We start from the raw sequence: 26,897 nt of genomic DNA, 5'->3' as shown, positions 1-26,897 counted from the left end.
CTTGTATATGTAGATGATCTCAAATGATAATTTAAACTTAGAAAAGTGTTGAATATAAGTGGATGTTCACTTTTTCCCAGGGTGTGGAGGAGTCAGTATGAGGAAGGATGGCTTTGCTGAGCAGTTGTGCGAGGTGAGGATTGTTCCCACATCTTCTGTAGGACCCTGAGGTACAGTGTGGGGGGGGTGAGGTTTGAACCTAGTTCTGTCATCAGAGACATACAGGCTGCTAAGAAGCAGAAAAAGATAGGCATTCTGGGTCCCCATTATCAACCTGAAAGATGCCTAGGTTTTTTGTTTTGTTTTGTTTTGTTTTTTCATTAAGTGAGAGCAGGGGAGGCAGAGAGATTCCTGCATGCACCCAGAGTGGAATCCACCAGGCAAGCCACCTATGGGGCGATACTCTGCCCATCTGGGGTATCATTCCATTTCTCAGCAACAAAGTTATTTTTAGCACCTGAGGCAGGGGTCACTGAGCCATCCTCAGCGCCTGGGGCCAACTCACTCAAATAAATCAAAGCATGGCAGGAGGGGCAGAGAGAGAGAAAGGGGGTGGGGAGAAGCAGATGGTCGTTTCTGTGAGCCTTGACAGGGAATCGAACCCTGGACATGTACATGCCAGGCTGAAGCTCTACCACTGAGCAAATCAGCCAGGACCTGAAAGATGTTTAGTTTTAAATTCAGAAGGCTGTCTGGTCTAACCCCACCTTTTACAGATGGAGGAGCCAAAGCACTAAAAGGCAGCACAACCAGCCTGCAGGGGAGGGCGAAGGCAGTGTGGGCTTGTGGGGCCTGATCTGGCCCAGCCCTCACGGATAGGAAGCCTGAAGTGAGAAAGGGAATTCTAAGAAAGAGAAGGCAGAAAAGTGGCTGTTCTTACTCCAACACCCAAGGTGTAAATTCCTTTATTAAGCCATAATAATATTCCAAAAATTCTGAGTCTTGCTACTTTAGGCTTTCAGCCCAACCATTTGCCTCTTTTTCTCCAGGCTCCATACTCTTCAAGGTGCTCACAGTCCAGCCAGGGAATGGGAGCTGCATGGGTGTGGGTGTCCAGTGGCCACATGTCATCCACTGTCACTGCCAGCCCATGAGTCCCTGGTTCCTTTGTCTGTATCTCAAGTTCTTTCAAGAACTTCCCTGGCACTTGCTGTCATGACGAAATCTTTCTTAAGGCCTTGTCTTTATATTTACATCCGTACAGAATTTTTGCCTTTATAAAGTGCTTTCCTGTCCAGCTTCCCACTGGATCCTCACGATACCCTAGTGAAGTAGCAGGGATGGGATTTTTACTCCGGTTTTGCCAGGAAGGGAGAGTGAGCTGGCCTCAGGATTCTCTGGTGGCGTCCAGGACTGATGGTGATTCTCACCCTCACCCCAGCCCAGCAGCACTCCTTTGGCACCGATTCCAGGTTTTATCTTTTCTGTTCTCACGTTTCCTAGAATCCCAATGAGTTCTACACAGAGGACTCCTGACGATCAAGGGCTGCAGTCACGAGCTCTGTGCTGCTTTGGCAGTTCCTGTCTGGAGTCCTTAGCTGATGCTAAGTTAACACATGCCTCTCCTTTCCAATGCTTGCAGTCTTTCTTTCATTGTCTAACCAGATTTTTCAGTTTACAAACTCCCATTTTATCCAAATGGATCTGTTTTGGTTTATTTTCTCTTGCCTAAATGTTAGGCAGCCCACCTAATGGGTGTCAAAAATTAATATAATTTATTTTCCATCTCTTCAGTGCCCAAGAAAAACATTCTGAAGGCAATGCACTGAAGACCAGACTCCTTCCTCCTCTTCTCCTTCTGTTTCTTGAGTTAGCAGCAAGGAAACAGCTCTGTAAACACGTGTGGGTCTGTGTCCTCAGGTGCGTGGACCCACTGTTTTATTCCATTCTTGGCTGGTTTGTCCCAAGTGGCCTTTCCTACTCAGAATGGGGATTCCCGTAGCATCTGGACTTTCATCAAGGTCCGTTTCAGCTGCTCATAGGTTACAAACATCACCACATTCCAGGCTCCCAGTCGCAGAAAGGAGGGTGTAAATCTGATGAGAACAACAAAGCATTAGGCGGAGAGGACTGAGCTCCGGAGAGATCTGCTGCCCCCGCACCGTGTCAGTGCCGGCGGACCCAGACCTGTGTGAGCATTTTCCAAGAGTTCAGTCTTTTTCTTCTCTGGTGAAGGAACTAGGAAGACGTTGGAATCAGGAAAGGCAAGGAAAGTGTGTTCAGCCAGGCCACTAATTCTCACAGTTCTATAAGGGAGCTATGATTGTTGCCAGTCGTCTTTTACAGAAACCGAGGCCCAGGGAGGTTAAGTAGCTCTACTAACACCTGCCTCCACTCTGCTGCTGAGTGCTTCTGGGCTCATTTATATCTTGAGTGGTCACCCTGAGGAGGCACCTGCCAGGGCACCAAGAAGCTAGGACACCACAGAGCAAAGACAGTGTAACACCAAATGCAGCTAATCTCCAGAGAACTTGCCTGTCCTGTGATAACGCAGTCAAGAGAGTCCCCACCTCAGCTGTGTTTCACAGCTTCAGGGAGGAGCCTGTGACCTGGCCCGCCCTCCTCTTCAGCCTCTCCCTGCTAATCCCCTCCTGGTCCTGTCTGCTCCCGCCAGGCCAACCCTATTTCCATGCCTTTACCCATGTTGCTCCTTCTGCTTGGAATGGCCCCTGCTTTCCTTGCCCGGCTGGTTGCTGTTGGACCTGTAGGAATCAGTTTGGGCACCATAACCTCACACCAAAGCCTCTCCTGAACCCTAAGCCTAGGCCCCTTATAGGGGGTGTAATACTGGGGCAATGACGTGAACTCTGGAGTCAGGCCTTGGTTTAAATCCTAGCTCTACCAGTTTCTAGCTTCATAAGCTTGTTTGAGTTAATCTTTCTGAACCTCAGTTTCCTTATCTGTAAAAGGAGGAAATAATGGTATCTAGCTAGTTCACAGAGTTGTCGTGAGAATTAAATGAGTTAATGTATAGCACACAGCACAGGGCCCACTATCCAAAAATGCTCAGATGTCACTTGCTTGTCTGCTGCTCTTTGAAGGAAGCATGGCACAAGGTCCGGCACCCATGAGATGCTCAGTAAATGTTTCCCAAGTCAATAATTAAACTGAAACTAAGTGGCTACAGCTGAAGATTGTAATGACAGAGGCACTTACAGGAAAAAAAACAACCCCATCTGTCAATGGAAATACAGGTTGATGATGCCATTCCCGGGGTTGAGAACCTGTTTGCTTGTTGAGTTCAATCTTACACTGGACACCAGAAAACTCTCATCATGGAAGAGGTGAGAGGCCTAGGAAAGGGCTGAGTGGTACAATGGACACCACGTTGGGTGGTATCTGATGGTCTGACTTTGAGCTGTGGATCTGCCATTTTAATTTTGTGATCTTGGACAAGTTATTTGATATTTATGAGTCTGTTCCTCAGTAATTATGGAGAATACTATCCACATTTTGGGGTTTGTTGAGATAATATATAGAAAGTGTTTAGCACAAGGGCTAACACTCACTGATTTAGCGATCATGATGGTTGTTAATAACCTATGCACTGAGTGCTGGCTTTGTGCTTGGGACTCGGGGAGGTGAAAGATGCAGAAGCCACCCGTCATGGCATCAAAGTGCTTACTTATACTCTGGCATAGCAGATAATTTAATTTTACAGATACTATAACACAAATAGTAGGTGGCAAACACCATACTCATAGGGTTCTTGAGAGGGTTGGGGAGGAGGTGGCATTTGAACTAGTCTTGAAGGACAGCTAAGATTTAGAGCATGTTCATTTTGTTGGTTGCCAGGGGGGTGTTGAGGGACTGGGTGAAAAGGTGAACGGATTAAGAAGTATAAATTGGTGGCTACGGAATAGTCATGGAGATGCAAAGAACAGCATAGGGAATATAGTCACTAATATTATAATAACTATGTATTGTGCCACGTGAGTACTAGGCTTACTGGGTTGATCACTTTGTAAGTTATATACATGTCCAACCACTGGGTTGCACACCTGTAACTAATATAATATTGTACATCAACTATAATTGAAAAAATAAAAATGTTATTTCTTAAAAAGATTTAGAGCATGTAGGTGGCATGGGAAAGGCATTCATGCAGAGGGAACGGAAAATGCCAAGACACAAGCATGAAAATATGACACACTTTGGGCACTTCAAGGTCAATCAGTGGTGACCCACAGTTGTGGAAAAGTCTCCAATTACCAACCACCTCTCCTTCCTTCGCCTCTGCCCAATAAGTTTGGGGACAGCACTTTGTCCTATGCTTAGACTCTTTTTTCTCAGATAAGTCTCCCTGCCTCTCCAAATTAGATCTGCTTCACTCTATTTTAACATCCATAGTTCTTGATACTCTTCTTTGTGGCATTTACAGCTGTGCTGTTCACCACTGCACACACACCCCAGATGGACCCATGGTAAGCACATTATACATGAAAGGAATAAAAAAAGGAAGAAAGGAAGGAAGGAAAGAAAAGAAAGAAGGGAAATAGGAAGTAAAGAGAAGAAGGAAGAAAAGGGAAGAAGGAAGGAGGGAGATAGACCAAGTTTTCTGGGAGGGAGTGTGGAGGGAGGAGAGGGAGGCTCACCCCTTATAAAAGGCTGTGGGACCCTCCTGGACCACCATCGTCAGCATACAGTCCAGGGGACTACGGTACTGGCCTGGGAGTGAGTTCATGTACCGGGTCTTCACCACGTCCACAGGGGAGGCCACCACTGTGGCACAGAAACCAGCTCCAAAGGCGGAGACAAAGTGGCAGGGGAAATTGTCTGTAGCACGGAGGGAAGAGCAAACAGTGGCCTGTGAGCTGAGGCGAGCACTGGCTTCCTGCTCTGTGTGTGTTCATCATATGTCCCCAATGAAATGGGGAACTGAACATGAGGGTAGTATTTTCTATCTTTCACTGCCCTGGGTGGAGCTCTGGGTAAGTACTGGCAAGCTAGAACTGCGCCGTCCCAGGGTCGGAAGGTCATCCATCCCAACCACCGTTTGAGGAAAATGAAGTCAGAGTTGGTGATCTTGCTAAAGGTACATAGAGGTGGTGCTGGGCTAGCACCCGGTCTCTGGCTTCCCCTTTCAGGGCTTTTTCCCACTTATCACAATGATATATATACTGGGCACTGTGCCACTCTCTGCTCCTTCTGAAGCCCAGGTGTCTGAGTGGCGCTCGCTATGTGAAGTTCCATGTTCCCTCCCGGCTGTGGGAGGGCTGTCTGACTGGAGCCCAGGGCCTCACCAGTGAGCAGGTGATGGTCTAGCAGCTTCTCCTTGATGATGTCATAGGTCACCATCTCAGCACAGTTGACAATGGCATTCCTCGTGATGTTGGGCCAAGTTCCTATTAGAAAGGGGTGGGGTGGGGGCTGATAAATGGGGAGGAGGAGGAGAAGTAGACCCCCTGGCTGCAGGGCCATAGGCACCAGTTTAGGGGCACAGTGCCCCATTCCAGTGGTCTCAGAGAACCCACCTCAGCTGAGCAGATTACAGATTTTCTAGTGTTAACAATTCTCAGATTACCCATGTCCTCCTTAGAGACAGAAAATAGAGGCCCACTGGGTTTGTTTGGGCCATATTTTGGAGGATAATCTGCAGTATCTATCAAAATTTAAATATACCTCCATGAGCCCTGGCTGGATAGCTCAGCTGGTTAGAGCATCGTCCTGGTACGCCAAGGTTGTGGGTTTAATCCTTGGTCAGGGTATATGCAAGAGGCAAGCAATGAATGCACAACTAAAGCAGAACAACAAATGAATGCTTCTTTCTCTCTCTTCCTCTCTCATCGATTTTAAAGTGGAATATATATATTCCTCCCTGAGACTTATCTAGAGCTAGAAAAGGAAGACTTTCTTTGGAAGAGGGAGGCTGGCTCTTGGTAGTAGCTGCTTCTCACATGTGCCTTGACTGGGCAAGCTGGCTGGCTCTTGGAGAAGTGGCAGAGTGTAGTGCCGGTGGGGCCCAAGGGGAGCATCCAGACCACCCCTGGTTTCACAGCTGAAGGCCAGGTTCCCGGAGGGCACAGTGCCAGCGAGTGCAGGGCCAGGGCCGGAGCACTGTTTCTTCTGCAAGGATTCTTGTGACCCCTGGTCTCCATATGGGAGAAACTCCAGCATTTGTCGAGGTTGCTGCCATTTACATAGCTTCCCAGGGAAGCTGCCTCCTCACGGATTCTCCCCTGCCCCACTCCTCACAGCTGCCGTTTCTTCTCCACACCCTGCAGTCACCTCTCTTAGATCTTTGCTTGGAAGGCCCTTTGCTGCAATCTCCACACACCTAGAGCCCACTGAATCTTTTTTTTTGTGTGTGTGTGTGTGTGTGTGTGTGTATTTTTCTGAAGCTGGAAACGAGGAGAGAGTCAGACAGACTCCAGCATGTGCCCGACCGGGATCTACCTGGCACGCCCACCAGGGGCGACGCTCTGCCCACCAGGGGGCGATGCTCTGCCCCTCCGGGGTGTCGCTCTGTTGAGACCAGAGCCACTCTAGCGCCTGGGGCAGAGGCCAAGGAGCCATCCCCAGTGCCCGGGCCATCTTTGCTCCAATGGAGCCTCGCTGCGGAAGGGGAAGAGAGAGACAGAGAGGAAGGAGAGGGGGAGGGGTGGAGAAGCAGATGGGTGCTTCTCTTGTGTGCCCTGGCTGGGAATTGAACCCGGGACTTCTGCACGCCAGGCTGATGCTCTACTGCTAAGCCAACCGGCCAGGGCCGAGTCCACTGAATCTTTAAGGCTCAGTTTAAGAGCCACCTTCCTCCAGAGTCCACATGGCCTCTCCTGCCTCTGGACCTGCATGTTGCCATGAACCTAGCACATCCTGCCCCCTGGTATGGTTGCTCCTTGACATATCTCATCTCCCCGGTGTGGGTGTGGAAGGTGTCTTTTATTCTTTTCTGTCTCCCTCCTGCTAGCCAGCACATGGTGAAAGGCCGGCAAATTGAACTGAATGTGAGGAATGTGATGGGTCAGGAGCTGCTCTTCCAGATCCATGGGAATTCACTGTGCTGGGAGCTCCCTCGTTGCTGGGTTTTCTGCCCCAGCCTTGGGGTAGGGAATGCTCGGCCGGAGGGCCCCTGAGACTGGAGTCCAGACCTACCTTTCCACAGGCCCCTGACCCCTTCCTCCCTGGCGATGGTCCTGTAGGCATCCATTGTCCCACTGTACTTCTTATTGCTCCTAGGCCCGAGGTGCACGTTGGCCTGAAATCGAACCTTCACCACATCTGTGGGCTGGGCACAGGTCACTGCCATGGCCCCTGTGGTGCAGCCCGCCAAAATCCGGGTGGTGATGCTGGAGTCTGGGGAGAAGGGCAGAGAAGGAGGCAGAGAGGGCCAGTGAGCCGCCAACCAACAGCTCTGAGCCCGATCCTGTTTTTGCAGGGCTGTCCTGCCTGATGTCTGCCTCTGCTTCTGGGTCAGCGTGCTGGGGCTTTTTGATGGTGCTCCAAGTCTCCTCATGAGCGTCCGTTACCAGCTCCTCACACCCCAGCCCGCCTCTGAGTCTGCCCTGCCCTGGTCTCTGGGCCCGCCCACCAGTGTCCACTGGATACTGGGCACTCACAGTCTGATCCTTTGGGGGTGTAGAACTGCTTGACAGAGTCGTAGAGGCCGATGCGGATGGAAGCAAAGCTCATCTGGCGCTGCAGGCCGGCCACCAGCCCGTTGTAGGGGCTGCGGGGGCCCTCGGTGCGCACCATGGTCAGGATGGTGCCCAGCACGCCGCGGTACTGGACTCTCTGGGCCACCTGGTTCTCCCCCTGGATCTATGGGACACCCCCCACCCCGGCAGAGGTGTGAGGAGCTTGATGGAGGGGAGAGTGGGACTGGGCTCAGAGGGACCTGCCTGGGGCTGGACTTTGAAAACAAGCATGACGACAGCTGACACATCTCCGAAAGAATAACTGAGGTTTGTGCAGCAGTTTATAACTCACAAGCTCTTAGACACGGTGTGGCATTCGATTCTCAGAGAAAAAGGAGGACAGACTGTTTTTCCCACTACAATAGCCAGTGGCTTGCTCAAGGTCACCCAGTAATTCCTTACTTTTATTTACTTCACTCTTTATGGTTTAAAAAGTAGGGTTACGCAATGAAAGGCCCTATCCTGTCAAGGAATTGAGAATTTTTTCTCTTGGGCAACGGTGATGGGGAGGTGACAAGGCAGGGTCTTAAACAGTGGAGTGAATGGCCTGCTCGGGGCTCCACGTGAGGAAGAGCTTGCTGGCAGACTGCGCAGACGCAGATGCAGACGCAGGCCCAGGTGCAGGTGGTGGAGAACTGAGCCGTTCCTTTGATGCAAACATTGACTATTGGCCAAAGGGCACCTACCTGCAGGCGGACCTTGGCTGTGTCCAGTGGGAAGGTAAGGAGGTCAGCAAAACAGGCTGCTGTCCCAGCCCCCAGGAACTTGACAGCCGTTGTTGGGGGCATCTCTGAAGGCTTTAGTCCAACCATGGTCCCAGAAGTCTCTTCTGGTCTCTTGAGGGCCCAGTGCAGGTCCAAGGAGAGAGGCCACTCTGCAGCCCTGAGCTTTAGTGCAGGGAGGCTGCAGGAGACAGGCCAGACAAGGGAATTGGAACCTGTCTGGCCAGGCCCTGAACTCCCCTCGGCACCAAGGGGGGCTTTCTAAGCGAAAAGCCTGGGCATTGCCATGCTCAGCTGTGTGGAACTGGCTTATAAAAACTGGCCACTTGCCTGACCAGGCGGTGGCACAGTGGATAGAGCGTTGGACTGGGATGTGGAAGGACCCAGGTTCAAGACCCCAAGGTCGCCAGCTTGAGCGTGGGCTAATCTGGCTTGAGCAAAAGCTCACCAGCTTGGACCCAGAGTCGCTGGCTCCAGCAAGGGGTTACTCGGTCTGCTGAAGGCCCATGGTCAAGGCACATATGAGAAAGCAATCAATGAACAACTAAGAAGTCCTAAAGCACAATGAAAAATTAATGATTGATGTTTCTCAGCTGTCTCCATTCCTGTCTGTCTGTCCCTGTCTATCCCTCTGACTCTCTCTCTGTCTATGTAAAAAAATAAATAAAAATAAAAAAAAAACCAAAAAACTGGCCACTTGACTTAGCCTTCTCTTTTTTGATCTTTCCCCATATGAAGTTGCATTTAAAATTTTATTTTTAAAAACTTTTTTGTTTGTTTGTTTGTTTGTTTGTTTTACAGAGACAGAGAGTGAGTCAGAGAGAGGGATAGACAGGGACAGACAGACAGGAACGGAGAGAGATGAGAAGCATCAATCATTAGTTTTTCATTGCGCCTTGCAACACCTTAGTTGTTCATTGATTGCTTTCTCATATGTGCCTTGACAGCGGGCCTTCAGCAGACCGAGTAACCCCTTGCTGGAGCCAGCAACCTTGGGTCCAAGCTGGTGAGCTTTTGCTCAAACCAGATGAGCCCGCGTTCTAGCTGGCGACCTCGGGGTCTCGAACCTGGGTCCTCAGCATCCCAGTCCAACGCTCTATCCTCTGCGCCACCATCTGGTCAGGCTATTTTTAAAAACTTTTAAAATGGAGGTATAACTTTCATTTAATGGTCGTGTGCATATTAACGGCTTCTGAGCTATAAAGGGAATAGTTTGCTGATTCTGGAATGTTCAGCCAGGACAGCAGATAAAGGAAGCGATTTTCTGGGTGGGGATCTAACCTAGAATCCAAGCGTACATACTGTATTGCCCCATGTATAAGATCTACCTTTTTTCAAAAAAATCGGGGTTTAAAAACTGGGTGAGTCATATACAGTGGTTGTAGTTTTTGTTACTTGCATTTTTACTTTTTTTTTTTTTTTTTGTATTTTTCTGAAATTGGAAGTGGAGAGGCAGTCAGACAGACTCCCGCATGCGCCCGACCGGGATCCACCCGGCATGCCCACCAGGGGGCAATGCTCTTCCCATCTGGGGCATTGCTCTGTTGCAACCAGAGCCACTCTAGCGCTTGAGGCAGAGGCTATGGAGCTGTCTTCAGCGCCTGGGCCAACTTTGCTCCAATGGAGCCTTGGCTGCAGGAGGGGAAGAGATAGAGAGAGAGAAAGGAGAGGGGGAAGGGTAGAGAAGCAGATGGGCACTTCTCCTGTGTGCCCTGGCTGGGAATCAAACCCAGGACTTCCATATGCCAGGCCGATGTTCTACCACTGAGCCAACTGCCCAGGGCCTTTACCTGCTTCTTTGCACTTGTTTTTGTGCTCATTGTTGAAGACAGTGATTCCTCATCAGACATAGATGAGGACAAGCTACTGGATGGGAGTTTAGATAGTGATGAGGAGTTATATGAATTTTATGATGAATAAAACTTGAGTTCAGCCTGACCTGTGGTGGCGCAGTGGATCAAGTGTCAACCTGGAATGCTGAGGTCACTGGTTCAAAACCCTGGGCTTGCCTGGTCAAGGCACATATGGGAGTTGATGCTTCCTACTCCTCCTCCCCCCCTTCTCTCTCTCTCTCTCTCTCTCTCCTCTAAGATGAATAAATAGAAATAATTTTTAAAAAACCCCAAAACTTGAGTTCAATAACTTTATGTAATACTTTTCCCCCCAAATTTTGGGCCCCCAAATTAAGGTGCATCTTATACATGGGAGTGTCTTATACATGAGGAAATACGGTAAGTCAGATCATCTCAATCTCTGTTCTGAAATTGTCCAATGCCCCGCTCTCCCCCACCCCAAGTCCTGGCCATGGCTTATGGACCCACCTATAAGATCCACCTCATGTTTTCTGGATCAATAAAAAAAAAAAAAAAAGATCCACCTCATGCCAGGTTTTGTGCTCGGTACCCCCTAGGAAATTGAAATGAGTAAAAACAGTGTGTGTGACCTGCCCACAAGGAACTAACTGTCAAGGAGTCTTGCAGGGGTATTAGACATGCCCACAGGTAACTGTAGTGTAAGATGGACTGGGCCACCATCAGAGGAAGGAGTCATCGAGAAAGGACTCAAGGAGGGAGAAACCCTCTCTGTTTGTGAGGTAGAATTAGAACAATTTCATGGGGGAGGGTGTGGTTGAAGGGTTGCACAAGTCAGGCCTTGAAAGGTGGGCAGGAGAAGGGTGATCAGCAGATGGAGAAGGGTGTCTGAGGCACAGGGAAGGGCACGAGCTTGGGTGAGCGTGGGGCATGGCTTAGGGTGAGGAGGGAATGGCTACTGGGCCGTGAGGACCTCACAGTGAGCTTTACACACAATCTCATGGAATTTTCATAACTTTTCTGAAAGGGAGCTTCCCTTCCTTTCCCCTACTTTGGATGAGTAAACTGAGGCTCAGAGACATGTGTTACCAGCCACTATGTCACAGCCTGGTTCCCTCTGCTATACTAGGCTGAACGTGCCCTGGCAAGAAGGAAGGAGAGCATTTGAATCCTTTTTGAGCAGATGAGAAAATAGAGGCCTAAGATGGAAAGAGACTGTCTCAAATTCATAGAACTGCAAACAGCTTCTGGGATGGCACTAAGGCTCCCTTCACCATTTACTCAGGGCCGCAGTTGGCTACCCACAATATTGCCTCTTTAATTGAGGGCATTCAAAGGCTGAGTAGACATCATTGCCCAGTTTGTTTGTTAGCTAAAAAAAAACGGGGCCCCAAGAAGCCAAGACCTCTGCAAGTTGCACAGTCAGGTCTTGGCTCTCTCTGTAGTGCTCCTCCCACAGCCCATCCTCCTGCCTTTCTGCACTGCCTTCTTGACATGATCCAAGGAGGACCTGGCTCCTTGGGAGGCTGGTGTGGGTGTCCCAGTGTCCATGCCGCTGAGCTGGCTGAGGGTCAGCATGGCAGACATGCTGGGGAAGCCCTACAGAAGACCAGCTGCCAGGGGAGGCTCGGTCCCCAGCTGGGAAGTTCTGGCTCCTCTGCTCAGGGCTGGAATGGGAGAGAAAGAGAGAGAGAGAGAGAAAGAAAGAGAGAGAAAGAGAAACACGCTTGCTTGTGTGAGCAGAGCCCTCCCTCTATGCCTGCATCCTGTTAGCCTCTCTTCTTCAAGTGCTGGCATTGGCATCCTCCTGCCCTTCCCCCCTTTTCTTGTAAGCTCAGCCTGGGGGATCCGAGGGCCTGATTTGCAGAGCTGGGAGGCCCTAGGGGGCTGTGTTCTTGGGTGTCTCTCACTGGTTGTCGGAGTGTGCCTTCTTAAAACCTTTGGTGACTATCCAGGCTCTATTAGAAGAGCCCTACGAGTTAGGTCTTCTTATTCCACTTTCAGAGTTACAGACAGGCCCAGACAGGTAGAATGACCTGCCTGAGGTCACAGGTGAGCAGGCATGTGTGTGATGTGCTGGTCTGGTCTGGAACACTTTGTGGGCTTACCTTACAGCGATTTATCTTCCTGGGGGAGCCTGTTTTCCCCTGGCCCAGGGGCTGAACCACCCAGGGCTTCCCTTCTGAACGTCCTTTTTCCCCACCTATCCCGGCCCTACACCATCCTTTCTTGTAGGATCAGCTCATTAACTGCAGTGGTTTCCTGCCTAGGTGGGGGACCCCAAGGGCAGGGACAGGGTTGACTCTTCCTGTTTCTTTGTGTAGCCTGGTACAGGGATGACCTAGGGCTGGAAGGGCCCAGGGAGGGCCAGTTGACCAAGGAACCGTATTTGCTGAAGGGGGGAAATGGGAAATGAAAAGAGGTGCCCACAGAAGCCTTTAGTGGAGGGCCTCAAATACCGGGGCTATACTTAACCTAGTAGAGAGCGGTTGGGGGTTTTCAAGTTGAGGAGTGACACCGGCAGACTTGTGTGCAGAGCATGCTGGTGTGGGTGTTGAGGATGGACTGGGAGAGATGGGAGCTCAGAGATCAGTGAGGAGATTGTAGGAATAGTACAGTAAAAGGTGTGGGAGCCTGAATTTGGCCAAGAGCAGTGGCCCAGGGTGAAGCTGGAGCATATTCAAGAGGTGGTGGTCTGAGCCACCCCCGGGAGGGAGAGCGAATAGGCTTGGACTCAGGTCAGTGGCCACACCTTCCGGGGAGAGCTCTAGAACTTCCACTGGTCAAGCTGAGGCGGGGCGTAGGGAAGTTGCAAGAGTGGGCACAGGTAAAGGCTGCCCTGAGGCCAGTGTTCCCCAACCTCCTTCCTTCTTTACAGCTTCCTGAATCTACCTGAGGAGCCCCAGCAGAACTTTGCCACTCACTGGTAGAAGCTGGGAGCAGAACCCACCTCCTAGTAGCTCTGCTGGGGCACTTGAAGGATGGGATGTTCTAATTGCATGGCCTGGTGCCCATTAATGTTTGCTCAGTGCTTCCTGCACCAGGCACCCTGCTAAGGGCTTTATAGACATTAATTCAATCCCTTTATGAGATTCAGGTAGTTGCTAGGATTATTCCCACTTCATTATCAAGAGACTGGAGACTTTGAAGGCTGAGGGATGGGGCTGAGATTGGAGCCCAGGTCTGCCTGAAACCTGTGCTTCTTCCGTTGCCGAGTTGCAGGTTTCAAGGAGAGCTCAGGATCCATGGAACCACTTGTTTACAGAGTGGATTCTCATCCCTCATCCCCAGAGATCCCGATTCAGGTCTGGGTAGGGGGGCCTGAGAATCTGCATGAGAAACAAGTGCCCTAGTGTCTATGGAGCAGGGGTCAGAGGACCCCATTCTGCGACACCCTGCCCAACCCCACCATCCTGGCCAAACCTCTGCAGCATCCCTACTGGGGAAGTCGCCGGGTGGAGAGTTCCCACGGGGCTCTGTAAAACTCCCAGCATGCAACTTGGGCCAGGCCTCATGCCAACATGCCTCCACCATCCTTCCTCAGGAAGGGGTCCGTAGGGCCCTCACGGGAAGAGGACTTGATGCTCTGGAGAATCCTGGGGGGGATTCTGGGTCAAATTAAGGAGAAAGCCATGTCTTATTGTCAGGGATGTGCAAGATCACAGCAGAGGCAGCCAGCGGAGCCAAGGGTGAGTCCTGGATGAGTGCCGTGTGCTAGGTTTGAGTCCCAGCCCTACCACAGGGTCCTCATCAGGGCTGCCGTCCCCCATCCTGTCAAGGTGGGGGCAGGACTAAATCTCTGTCAGCTCCGCCATGCTGGGGGAGTGCTCTCTGCCGGTTCCTGACTACTCTCTGTAAGCCACCGTGAAGGGCAGAATGTGGAGGAGGAAGGGGGAAGAATGGGGTCTTACCTGAGTCCAGCTTGGGTGGGAAGCTCAGGACCTCCTTAACACTCCTCAGGGCTCCATCCCAGGAGGTGGCGGCAGGACTCTGCTTGCTCCCTTGCCATTCACTGTCGTCTCTGCTGCCTCAGGCTTGGCGCCTACCTTTATACACTTCAGCTGACCTGAAACCTTACCCGAGACGCTCTTGACAGCCTGATCACTTGACAAGAGGCGGCTGGTGCGGGCAGGGAGGTCAGAGTTCTAGATCTGGTTCAGTTCCTTTGACTTGAGGTTCTTTAAAATAGTTCCTTTCAGCTGCTGAAAGAAGAGCTACCTCAGGTTATAAGGGTATATATATATGTGGGTGTGTGTGTGAGTGAGAGTGAGTGTGAAGGTTGGATTTGTGACCTGTCAAAGTCCAAAGGTCAAGGCTCCCTCAATAAGCTGAGCAGGGCTCTTCCGCCCTCCCCCTTTAATTAACTGAATTTATTGGAATGACATTGGTTTGCAAAACCATACAGGTTGCAAGTGTACAACTAAAATACCCTCTGCACCTGCCGCAGTCTCTTTCCACCCCCACTTCCACCCCCTTTGCTCACCTCCACCTAACTCCCACCTCCCTGTCCCTCTGGCTCTCCCCACACTGTTGTCTGTGTGTTCTGTGTATGTTTTTTCGGCTAATCCTTTCACCCTTTTCCATCTGGTCCCCTCACTGCCCTACTCTCTGACAGCTGGCCATCTGTTCCATGTGTTTATGCCTCCGTTTCTATTTTGTTCATTAGATTCCACATATAAGTGAGATCATATGGTACTTGTCTTTCTCTGACTGACTTATCTCACTTAGCATAATACTCTCCAGGTCCATCCATGCTGTTGCAGAAGGTAAGATTTCCTTCTCTTTATGGTCGAGTAATATTCCATTTTGTAAATGTACCACAACATTTTTTTATGCACAGTTACTGATGGGCACTTGGGCTGTTTCTGGATCTTGGCTATTGTAAATAATGCTGCAACGAACTAGGAGGTTCACGTATTCTTTTGAATTACTGTTTTGAGTTTCTTAGGGATAGCTGGGTCAAAAGGCAGTTTCATTTTTAATTTTTTTAAATTTTTTTTATTTTTATTAATTTTTAGAGAGGAGAGTGTGAGAGAGAGAGAAAGAGAATGGGGAGGGAGGAGCAGGAAGCATCAACTCCCATATGTGCCTTGACCAGGCAAGCCCAGGGTTTTGAACCGGCGACCTCAGCGTTCCAGGTTGACGCTTTATCCACTGCGCCACCACAGGCCAGGCCATTTTTAATTTTTTGAGGAAATTTCATGCTGTTTTCCACAGTGGCTGCACCAGTCTGCATTCCCACCAGCAGTGCAGGAGGGTTCCCCTTTCTCCACATCCTCGCCAGCACTTGTTGCTTGGTTTATTGATGAGAGCCATTTTGGTAGGTGTGAGTTGGGCCTCCTAATAGCAATGAAAATAACTCTCATTTCTCGGTGCCTGCTACGCTAGATACTTGACTACATTATTTCTACTTCTCACAACCCTATGAGGTAGGTACTATTAGGACTCTTAAGTTTTTTATTTTTTTAGTAACTCCTTTATTGAAGTATAATTCACACATTTACCTATTTAAAGGGTACAATTCAATGTTTTTAGTATATTCACAGTGATACTACCATCAATCACCACATTCCCATCACCCTCAGGCAAGTGCCCCACATGTCAGCAGCCACTTCCCTCCCCCAGCCTCAGGCAATCACTAATCCACTTTGTCTCTATAGATTTGCTTGTTCGGAATATTTCATATAAATAGAATCATACAATATGTGACATACTCTATGAGGCTTCTTTCATTTAGCATAACGTTTCCAAAGTTCACCTGTTTATTCCTTTTTATGACTGAGGATTGTAACATTTGTAATGCTTATTTTACAGAGGAGAAAACTGAGCCTCAGGAGGGAGAATGACTTACACAGGTCATACAGCAAGTACGAGGCAGAGCTGACCTCTAGCCTGTAAATTGTAATGTACTTCCGGTCTGTCCGTGACCGTTTTGTTTTTTTTTTAAGTTTTATTTATTTATTTATTTATTTTACAGAGACAGAGAGTGAGTCAGAGAGAGGGATAGACAGGGACAGACAGACAGGAACGGAGAGAGATGAGAAGCATCAATCATCAGTTTCTCGTTGCGCGTTGCGACTTCTTAGTTGTTCATTGATTGCTTTCTCACATGTGCCTTGACCATGGGCCTTCAGCAGACCGAGTAACCCCCTGCTGGAGCCAGCGACCTTGGGTCCAAGCTGGTGAGCTCTTTGCTCAAGCCAGATGAGCCGGCGCTCAAGCTGGCGACCTCGGGGTCTCGAACCTGGGTCCTTCTGCATCCCAGTCCGACGCTCTATCCACTGCGCCACCACCTGGTCAGGCCCGTGACCACTGTTTTTGATGACATAACACTTGGAGGCTCCAGCATGAACACAGGGTGGGAAAGGTCCCCCGCAGCAGCTAATGTAGGGCAGGCACTGAGGGTAAGGCTTAGGCACATCTGAACCCGGGACCCAAGTGACAGAGAAAAGAGAAGAGGAGAAAGGGTGAAGGGAAGAGAGGGCAGGGGAAGAGAGGGGCAGAGGTTGGGAAGGGTAGGGAAGGGAATTAACCGGGTGGGGCAGAGCAATAGGCAGAGGCCACTGTGGATTTGGGCACAGAGCCATGGCCATGAGGCAGGTGGTCACAAGTCCAGATGCTCAAGTGCAAAGCCTGTCCTCCCCCTGATGTCAACAGAACAGGCAGCTGTGTTGGTGTGTGACAGCAGGGGCTGCCATGCTGCTAGGGCTGCTGAGGTTGGCAAGGCTCAGGAAGCACGTCCTGGGCTCCACCTGAAAGTGCTGGCCTGGAGGTGGCGGGTGAGTTGCAGTGGGTACTGGATGTGGGGAGGGACAGAGCAGGAATGCAAGCAAGGCAGCGGTGGGCCCTGGGGAAGCCCAGGGGGCAGGCAGGCTGGCTCTGCTTACACTGGCCTGGGAGCTTCTTGAGGGCCGGTCCGTCTGCTCTGGTTCCCTGTCCCCAGAATCCAGCCTGCCCTAGAAGTCCCAAGGTTGGCCACTATGAGCTAGGATCAATAATCCTCGGGGTGATCAGAAACACCCACTTTCAGGTCTCCGTGAGGGAGTGCTTAAAGGGAAGTGGGGAGACACTGGCTAGCTCTGCTGGTGGTGGGAACAAACCTCTACCTCCCACTGCATGGCCCTGCCAGGCATTTCACCTCTGAGCGGTCCCTGGGAAAGACCCACCTTCTGGGGACACAGCGGACTTCAGACCCTCGGAGCCTTTAGATCAAGGAGGCTTTCTCAGCCTGGGTAGAAGCAGCCAGTGTCCTCCTGTGGCCTTATCCTAACTCCACGTGATTAGGCTATTTACAGGACATGAAAGGAATATTCTTCACCGGCTTAACCCCTCGGGCCTGGGTCTGGGCCTGCTCCACTGTAGGTTCTCTGTGGCCTCAAAAAAGGTATAGCCCCAGGCCTGACAACTGGGTTAGTGACCTGAGAGGGAGGGAGGCTCGGGAGGAAGTGAGTGGGCAGGCTGAAGGTTCGGGGCCAAGGTGCACAGATGGAGCAGGCTGGTCTGCGGACACTTCACTGAGGGCACCTGTTCCTCCTTGGGGCGTCTGCATCGCCGCTGTGAGGGCATATTCTGCCTGTCTCTGGGTTGGCGTGCTGGCCTACCTATGGACTTGCTGCAGGAGAGTGGGGAGGTGTAGGCGGGGCTGACATTTCCTAAGCTTCCTCTAAGTGCCAAGTGCAGACGAAGCACTTTCACAAATGTCATCTCATTAATCTTTACAACAACTCTGTGAAGCTGGGTTATTATCTCCATTTCACAGATGAGGCACAGAGGCTCGGATGGAGGGAGTGGAAGCCGGAGGGGACCTAGTGGCTCTGCCATTTCCCCAGATGTGTGTGGCCTGAGCGCCCTGTTGTTCTCTCTCTGGGCTCACCTCCAGAATTACCTCTTTAGGAAGCCTTCCTTGGCTGCTCCAGCCCACATGGTCTTTCCCCCCAAATTCACAGCACTTACTGGCTGTAACCTGTTTCAGTCACTGAGTGCAGAAGCCTTGAGACATCTCTGGAGATACCTTGTGTGGTGAGTCACTTCCTGTCTACATCAACAGAGGCAAATTAACCTCACCGAGCTCTGGTTTAGCTGCAGAACAGATGACCTGTGCTTGGGGGTGGAAAGCAGGTCCTCCGTGCCAGCTCCCTTCTAACCTCGCAGCCACTCGCGCGTCTTTGCCCTTGTCTTCCCCACAGCCGTGTCTGCAGTCGCTGCTCAGATGTTTGGGGTCTGACAGGCTAGGCCAGAGCTCCCCACCCCTGAGAGATAGGGGATTCTGAGGACTTGTCCCAGCGGACTCCCTCTACTTTTCTACCAAATTTGAGGAACCAGCAAAAATAATGGTTGTAATGATACGAAGCGAAATAAGTAAATCAGAAAAAACCAGGAACTGCATTATTCCATACGTAGGTGGGACATAAAAGTGAAACTAAGAGACATTGATAAGAGTGTGGTGGTTACGGGGATGAGGGGGGAATGGGAGAGGGAAAGGGGGAGGGGGAGGGGCACAAAGAAAACAAGATAGAAGGTGACAGAGGACAATGACTTTGGGTGATGGGTATGCAACATAATTGAACGACAAGATAACCTGGACTTGTTATCTTTGAATATATGTATCCTGATTTATTAATGTCACCCCATTAAAAAAATAAAATTATTAAAATTAAAAAAAAATAATGGTTGTCAAAAAAAATAAAATAAAATAATAAAAATAATGGTTGTCATCCACATCTGGGTCAACCTGACCTCGGGGAGCTCAGAAGCCTCATGATGACCCTGGTCCCACTTTCAGATGAGCTTCATCGAGGGACTGTGTGGTTGTCAAGCTTTCTCTCTGGCTGTCAGAACACAAATGAAATTCCTAATACCCCTTGTCCAGTGGCCAGTTCAGGAAATACTTGGGCACAGAATACGAATAACAATATGATTTTACTCAAAATAGGCAGGAACAATGACCTTCAGAGCTAGGTAAAAACAGTAAGTTAAAAGCACAGTTAGAATTTCAGACAATGAGATAAAATGTTTGAAGGAGGTGAGTACCTCCTCCTTTCCTACTGATTAATTCAAACCAGCATATAAAGAATTTGCATCTATAAAGTACCCTATTCCCAAGCCTGAAGGTGACCACAGCATTTCTCAGTTACACAGGATGCATACAATCTACACCTCTCCCAAAACCTTTATGGCAGAAATGGCCCATTATCTTCAGGCAGAGGGTGGGCTCATGTCAGCAATACTCTCTGTCAGGGACACTGGGAGGAGTTTCTCAGCCAAAAGGTGATACGTGGGTCCTTTCAAAAGACAGGTGGGCCACTCGGGTGCTGGAATCCACTTTGTTCCTAGCCTTTACCTCACTACAGAAGGAAGAAGCTGAAGTCCTTGCAGGTGGACATGAGGCCACTTTGGGCCACTCCCACCACCTTCTGGTGCCATGGACTTGGCTGGTGGTGGTTTAGGACTCTGACGGCCCTGAGGGAAGCAGACCTGGTACCTCCTGTGAACAGGACCAGGCCGGGGATGGCGGCTGGTGGGTCCTCTTTTCAATCTCAGGCTGCATCAGTCTTTCTGGGAGTACTGGGAAGAAAATATCCGTGCAATCCTGCGAGTTTCTTCTTCAGGCAGGTTAGGAGGCAGTGAACGAGGTCTGAGGTGACAAGGCATTTGGGATGGGGCTCTTCCAGTGGCTTCGCTCTTGTCCTGGAGAGGAAGTCAGCTAGGTTACAATGAGGATAAGGCACCAAGAGATGACTCTTTAGAGATGATCTCTTAAAGAGATGCTTCTCCTCAGCTAATAGTGATGCAGAACTTAGCAGTTATGAAGTACTTTACATGTCTGATCTTTTTAAATCCTTACCTTGACCCCATAGGTGATACACCATTCCCATGTCATGGATGAGGAAGCTATAGTTCGGGTGAAATAAAGTCAAGGTCCCCTAGGGCACAGTAGCAGAGCTGAGATATGAGCCAGCGCACACACTTTCTAGGTCTCTGGAGGAGGCGCAGTCCCCTCCAGGATGGGTTTGAGGCCTCATCCATCCTGTTGCTGAATGAGTCAAGACAAGTCGTTTGTCCTCTTGAGTTATGACTGTGCCATGTATGACCCTGGGAATATATCCAACTTCTGGGGAGAAGATATTGGTGAATAATATACTTTGTTGACCCTCGGGAGTTTCTGAAGCTGCCAAGTGATAGGAAGCACATACCCATGGACCTGCTACTGAGCATCTCCCTGCCTTGGGCTGACAGGTTACCACTCATTCCACTTTTAAGGTGCTTGCATTTGGGTTATTCTGCTGTGGTGCTCTGGACTCCTCTATGACTCATCTGCTCAACTGTTTTTATACACACAGCTCACAAAAATTAAGGGATCAGGGAACGTGCAGACACTCCAGTACTTTCAGCCTTTTGTATAGTGTATTTTCACCAATGAAATAAAAGTTGGTTTTGCATCTCATTTGCATAATAAAACAACTTTCTTTGACTTGCCATTTGCTTTTCTGATGTTCTTGTATAATAAAAAAAAGTCAAATGCTTTTTTTAATTGCTTCATATTCATTTTGAAATATCCCCAATTTTTTTTTTTTTAAGATTTTATTTATTCATTATAGAGAGGGAAGAGAGAGAGAGAAGGGGGGAGGAGCTGGAAGCATCAACTCCCATATGTGCCTTGACCAGGCAAGCCCAGGGTTTTGAACCGACAACCTCAGTGTTCCAGGTTGACGCTTTATCCACTGCGCCACCACAGGTCAGGCAATATCTCTGAATTTTTAGGAGCGGTATATATTTATTTTTTAAAGAGAGAAAGGCAGGGACAGACAGACAGGAACATCATGCTGTTCTTGTATGTGCTCTGACCAGGGATTGAACTGGCAACCCCTGCACTTTGGGACAACACTTCAACCAACCAATCTATCTGGCCAGGGCCTAATTTTTTATTTATTGATGGGTTTTTAGAGAGACAGAGGAAGGAAGAGAAAGAGAGAGAGAGGGGAAGGGGACAGGAAGCGTTCATTTGTTCTACTCAGTTGTTCATTTATACGTTGCTTCCCATGTATGCTCTGATCGGGGATAAAACCCGAAACCTTGTTGTTTTGGGGCCCTTTCTGTGTGTGTGTGCTTAGTCTGGGCCGGTTCCTGCCCTGAAGGAGCCCAATGAAAGCTACCCTAGGCAGCTAGCTGGCTGAGAGCAAGGCCCTGGCGAAGAGGTGCAGGCTGGTAGGAGAAGATGCAGTGCTGAAAGGAGATGGGCGTCCCGCCACTGACAAACATAGCTGACGTCACAGCATGAAGCCTGCCCTGTGGATGGACCCAGATCGCAGGAGCCGAGATCGTCACCAGCTGAAGGAGCACCAGGACGCACTGTGCCACTCCTCCTCAGGCACCGGGCAGCAGCTCGGTGGACACCCTAGACCTCCCTGCTCCCTGCAATTCTGCTGCTAGTGGGAAACTGAGGCCCAGCTAGACTTGCTTCTGGGATCAGTAACATTCAGTAATCCTTTTTTCCTTTATTTCTTTTTTTTTTTTTTTTTTTTTTTTACAGAGGCAGAGATAGACAGGGACAGACAGACAGGAACAGAGAGAGATGAGAAGCATCAATCATCAGTTTCTCGTTGCGCGTTGCGACTTCTTAGTTGTTCATTGATTGCTTTCTCACATGTGCCTTGACCGTGGGCCTTCAGCAGACCGAGTAACCCCTTGCTGGAGCCAGCGACCTTGGGTCCAAGCTGGCGAGCTCTTTGCTCAAGCCAGATGAGCCCGCGCGCGACCTCGGAGTCTCGAACCTGGGTACTTCCGCATCCCAGTCCGACGCTCTATCCACTGCGCCACCGCCTGGTCAGGCTTTTCCTTTATTTCTTTAACCTATTTAGTGCCTAGTGTGAGAGGGAGACAGAAATGAACGGAACTTATTTCTTGAGCTCCACAGCTCAGAGGTAAGCTGAGGAGACAGAAAGATCTATTGAAAGAATCAGAACAGCAGCCAGCATACGAGGGGAGTGGAGTTAGGCATCCCCACTCTACTGCTGGGTGTTGGTTTCTCACCTGTGGAAAAGGGGGAGGTGGGCAACCACGAGGGTCCTTGCCCATCTGGAATTCAAAATGCCTAGAGGAGTGCACACAACCCGAGTGAGCTCTCAGTCCACAGGCAGTTTCCTGAGAACCCAGAGCAAAGTGGTGCTGAGGGCTGAACAGAGACGAGAAGACACAGCTCTGTCTTCTAGGCGGGCCTAGGCCAAAAGGAGAAAAAGGAGACCAACCCTTTGCTAGTGTATGCATTTCTTCTTTCCAAAATATGGGAGGCATCTGTGTCTGTGTCTCGTACTGCCTCAGGTCAGGGGAGGCCAGCTGCCCATCCACTGCCTGTTACCTTCCCTTCCAGACTGGGTGGACTGAATCTGATGCTTGTGAGTCCAACTGGGCCAGGTCCAAGATAGGAGCCTGGTAGCTGCTCGATCAGTGAATAGGTAGGACCAAGCTACGGTGACTAGAAGCTTAAACTGGGTGGGGAGGAGACCGCCTCTTTTTTTTTTTTAGTATTTTTTTTTCTGAAGCTGGAAACGGGGAGAGACAGACAGACTCCCACATGCGCCCGACCGGGATCCACCTGGCACGCCCACCAGGGGTGACACTCTGCCCACCAGGAGGCGATGCTCTGCCCCTCCAGGGCGTCGCTCTGCCACCACCAGAGCCACTCTAGCGCCTGGGGCAGAGGCCAAGGAGCCATCCCCAGCGCCCGGGCCATCTTTGCTCCAATGGAGCCTTGGCTGCGGGAGGGGAAGAGAGAGACAGAGAGGAAGGGGAGGGGTGGAGAAGCAGATGGGTGCTTCTCCTATGTGCCCTGGCCGGGAATCGAACCCGGGTCCCCTGCACGCCAGGCCGACGCTCTACCGCTGAGCCAACCAGCCAGGGCCGAGGAGACCGCCTCTTGTAGCAAACATCCATTCATTCGTTCTGGAACCGTGGTTCTTACAGACTACCATGTACCAGGTCTTTGGTTGAATCAAATCCTTTCTGCAGCATTTAAAGCCTCAGCATGCCTCTCTCTACTCCTAAGATCCAAGACTGTTGTTCCACGAGCTACTCAGGATTTACAAGTGACACCGAGTCCCATTCTAGTCATTAGTTGTACTGCAGATGTGTCTTTTGGGTCACCAGCTATAATTTTCTTTTTTCTTTAAGTTTCTTTCTTTTTTTTTTTTTTTCTTTATTCATTTTTAAAGAGGAGAGAGAGAGGGAGAGAGAGAGAGAGAAGGCGGGAGGAGCTGGAAGCATCAACTCCCATATGTGCCTTGACCAGGCAAGCCCAGGGTTTTGAACCGGCGACCTCAGCATTTCCAGGTCGATGCGTTATCCACTGCGCCACCACAGGTCAGGCTTTAAGTTTCTTACCAGCTGTATCTTAATATCCATTTCTTTCTCTGTTACAGTGAAAGGGGACAAGGACAGATTGGTCCCCTATCTCAAATCCTAAAACAAGGCCTCTGTGTCCTCTCTGTCAGAGGAGAAGAATTCTGTTTGGAAAGGTTCTGATGGATCTTGCTCTCTATGACTAGAAGGGCTGAAGTACCTCAATTCATGAAATGGCCATCAAAAAACCTTTGTTGGTGCCTGACTGGTGGTGGTGCAGTGGATAAAGCGTCTACCCAAGACGCTAAGGTCCTTGGTTCGAAACTCCAAGATTGCTGGCTTGTCAGCTTGAGCATGGGATTGCTGGCTTGAGTCCAAAGGTCGCTGGCTTGAGCAAGGGGTCACTGGCTCAGCTTGAGCTCCCCAGCTGAGGCACATATGAGAGGCAATCAATGAATAACTAAAGTAAAGCAACTATGAGTTGATGCTTCTCATCTCTCTCCTCCCTCTCTCTCTCTCCCTTCCTGTCTCTCTCTCAAAACAAAAACAAAATCCTGTGTTGGTGATTTATCAAAACTTTCAGGAGCCTACTCAACCTGATCCATTTGTAAGGATAATTTTAGGTAGCCATAGTTCCTGTCCTCATGGGGCTACTCAGCTAGAGGGGAGACGGATGCCAGCCTATCCAACCGTCACAGAAATGAGGCCAGGAACTTGGGAGCATGGAGAAGGGAGCAACTGCTGACAGGAAGCTCCGAGTTTTCGCACAGAGGTGGGCAGTGTGTCAGCAGAGCTGGGGGTGGGCGTGAGGTCATCCCACTGGAGGGAACAGTACGAGCACAGGCCTGCCCCTGCTGGCTGGGCCAACAACTGCCCTGGAGCTGAAGCTAGTATATGTGGTTCAGCCAACCTCCCAGCACCCACACCCAGACCCAGAGACTGAGGGGCCTTATCTGTGTGGGCCAGGGCCAGGGCTTGGCTTCAGTACAGGGCAGGGCAGGGGTGTGGAAGGACAGAGAACACAGCCTCAGCAGCATTTGGCTTTTGTTGACCTCAACAGGTTTAAAATACATCTTGACCAGTAACCAAGGTTCTTTCTTCATCAGGGTTGCTACCCTAAAACACATAACCCTGGAGGGGCTGGGCAGAGGAAAAACTGCCCAGAGCAGGGATACCCTCCATCTACTGCTCCTCTGAAATACTCCCATACCCCTGCTGCGGCCCTGTGGGCATAAGCGAGTTCCACAGCCTTGGATTTGCAGGAGCCTCAGCCTTCCTGTGGAGGCAGGAGGAAGCCATGTGGAAGCAGGATCATCACACTAAGGGGCTATAGAGACCCTGGAATCTGGATAGCGGAGTCTTATATGGGTGACAACCCTGGAAGGGTACTTTGAGGAGGAACTTGAAAAACATGGAGGTAAAATCTGAATAAGGAAGATGAGAGAGGGTGTTTCAGGTGGAGGCTCAGCTTCAGCAAAGGCGTGAAGGAGTTTGTTTGCTGGGAGAGCAGTTGGGCTGGGCCGGTTGAACTGAAGGGAGAGAGAGCAGAAGACAAATGCAGAGAGAGGGACTGATGCTTGTTGTGGGAAGTTCCTAAGTGTCTGGGGAAAAACTGACCATATTCCTCTCACGCCTTCCCAGTGAACTGGGATCTGGGGGTGGAGGGCTGACCACTGTCCTGAGTTGAAGGACAGAACTAGATTTTCCAGTGGGTATTAAGCATGGTAGCAGGCTTGGGATCTCCAACTGCCACCATTAAACCGCCCAGCTTTCCCACTAAATTCTCTCTCAAATATCGGAGTCTGCATTTTCCAAGTACCTGTGCACTCAGGCCATGAAGATGAACAGGCCTTTTAGTCTATTATTTGAGACAGATGTGTCTCAAAGGAACCTTTAATGCCAAGGTAGAATTCTGCTGGGGTGAAAATAAAGCATCATGAAAGGAGTAAGGAGCAGGTGGAAGGAAAATTTGGGGCTTCCTGGCTCCTCAAATCAAGAGGCTAACCCCGGCTGGGGAGCTGGTTCTAGTCCTGGCTCTAGCATTTCTTGGCCAAGTGGCTTTCTGCAAGTCACTTTCTCTCTGGGCCTTCATTTCTCCATCCGAAAACAAACCATCAGCAGATAATGCCAGAGGTGCTCTCTGTAACCCAGGGGCTGGTCCTGGCCCATGGTTCCCTCTTTGGCCATGTCCCTGTGATGCGTCTTTTCCAAGCCACTGTGATCTGGGTTCCTTCCACTCCAGTGCCCAGATGGATCTTCCTGAAAAGGCCACGTGTTCCCAGGATGGTGACAGGTGCAGGTACTCCCACTTACCCCTGCTTCAAGGTGTCCTTGGGACTCTCTCACAGGGGAGGCAGTGGGGGGGGAGGAGAGGGGAGTGGAAGGAACACTGGTCTGTGGCTCAGCCCAGCTGCCCTAGTTGCTCAAGGCCAAAATACCTTCCTTCTGGCCTTCTTACCTCAGGTCTACTGTGACGCTGGGAAACAAAATTCGGATGTGACCAAGGCTCTTGCCAGGCACAGCTTGTACAACACAGGTGCTAAACTAGAGGTAGAGCAGACACCCGCTGCAGAGTGAAATGAAGCCTAGCTGTTCTCAGACCTCACTCCCAGCAGAGAAGAAGTGGGTACAGCAACCCCCTAAGGCATGCCCAGTGCTTGGCCAGGCCACTCTCCCAGAGTGTGGCTTCAGTACAGGGCAGGGCAGGGCAGGGCAGGGCAGGGCAGGGGTGTGGAAGGACAGAGAACACAGCCTCAGCAGCATTTGGCTTTTGTTGACCTCAACAGGTTTAAAACACAGCTTGACTAGTAGTCAAGGTTCGTTCTTCATCAGGCCAGCCTCTGGGCCTGGCATCAGGGCTGAAGTTTTGCTCTTCTCCAGAGCAGCTCTCCTAAGTGACATAAACACTGACTCAGGAGCTGGAAGCAAAAGTTTCCAGAGCTGAAAACTGAAAGTAAACAGCGGTCTGGTTCTGGCGGATTAGGTGGGCTTGCCAACAGTCTGCTGCTTTAGAGACAAAGTGCTTGCTCAACTTTCACCCTCTTGGCTGGCTGCCTTCTCCTGGGCTGTCCTCTCTGAAGGCCAGGACTAGGACTTGGTGCTAAAGACAGAAACAAACTTTGCAGCTGTAGCTAAGAGCAGGGGAATGTGGGGACAAGGTACACAGACCAGAGGCCTAGTCCTGAGAAGCAAATCCTCAATCTGACCCATCCAGCCCAACTGTAGCACAGCTGGGGCCCACACTCTGAGCTCACATTCCATTGCTGCATTAGAGCTCTGATCATGTGGGTCTCACTTTCTACATGCTCCCCGGCTCCTCACCACCCCCAATGCCTCTCTCTCCGTCCTCTGAAGTCTTCTCTGACAATGGGCTATTCCGAGGGTCACTCCTTCAC

The 26,897-nt window shown here is 50.3% G+C and overlaps 2 protein-coding genes and 1 long non-coding RNA gene across 6 annotated transcripts in view; 1 reads left to right on the top strand and 2 right to left on the bottom strand.

The window, feature by feature from the left end:
* Positions 1 to 871: 871 nt before the first annotated feature.
* UCP3 (uncoupling protein 3) lies at positions 872 to 14,385 on the bottom strand. Its single transcript, XM_066250317.1, has 7 exons — positions 14,079 to 14,385; positions 8,321 to 8,537; positions 7,557 to 7,758; positions 7,093 to 7,293; positions 5,244 to 5,345; positions 4,596 to 4,776; positions 872 to 2,036 (listed from the first exon to the last, which is right to left on the bottom strand). Exons 2-7 carry the CDS (start codon positions 8,444 to 8,446, stop codon positions 1,922 to 1,924), a joined length of 927 nt encoding a protein of 308 aa, XP_066106414.1. The 5' UTR covers positions 8,447 to 8,537; positions 14,079 to 14,385; the 3' UTR covers positions 872 to 1,921.
* Positions 14,386 to 15,630: 1,245 nt separating this feature from the next.
* Positions 15,631 to 18,242, top strand: LOC136317566 (uncharacterized). The gene is made up of 2 exons (XR_010727894.1): positions 15,631 to 16,086; positions 16,469 to 18,242. It is a non-coding gene; the product is annotated as an uncharacterized lncRNA (long non-coding RNA).
* A 413-nt stretch (positions 18,243 to 18,655) lies between these two features.
* Positions 18,656 to 26,897, bottom strand: part of C2CD3 (C2 domain containing 3 centriole elongation regulator) — a 158,026-nt gene continuing 149,784 nt past the window's right edge. For all 4 annotated transcript variants that reach the window (XM_066250210.1, XM_066250213.1, XM_066250217.1 and 1 more), the window contains one exon: positions 18,656 to 19,854. In XM_066250210.1, coding sequence (XP_066106307.1) covers positions 19,714 to 19,854 — 141 coding nt within the window. In that variant the 3' untranslated portion in view covers positions 18,656 to 19,713. The remainder of the gene's footprint in view (positions 19,855 to 26,897) is intronic.

The sequence above is a fragment of the Saccopteryx bilineata genome, chromosome 1 (assembly GCF_036850765.1).
Source record: "Saccopteryx bilineata isolate mSacBil1 chromosome 1, mSacBil1_pri_phased_curated, whole genome shotgun sequence".
NCBI classification, from domain to species: domain Eukaryota; kingdom Metazoa; phylum Chordata; class Mammalia; order Chiroptera; family Emballonuridae; genus Saccopteryx; species Saccopteryx bilineata.
This window is presented reverse-complemented; position numbering and strand designations above follow the sequence as displayed.

What these genes read in the sequence shown, in the direction of transcription:
- UCP3 (XM_066250317.1), bottom strand. Translation starts at nt 8,446, where the DNA reads ATGGTTGGACTAAAGCCTTCAGAGATGCCCCCAACAACGGCTGTCAAG. An exon ending in CAGCCAAGGTCCGCCTGCAG is followed by an intron (nt 7,759 to 8,320) that starts GTAGGTGCCCTT and finishes GGTGTCCCATAG; the next exon opens with ATCCAGGGGGAGAACCAGGT. An exon ending in AGACCATCACCTGCTCACTG is followed by an intron (nt 4,777 to 5,243) that starts GTGAGGCCCTGG and finishes TCCGTGCTACAG; the next exon opens with ACAATTTCCCCTGCCACTTT.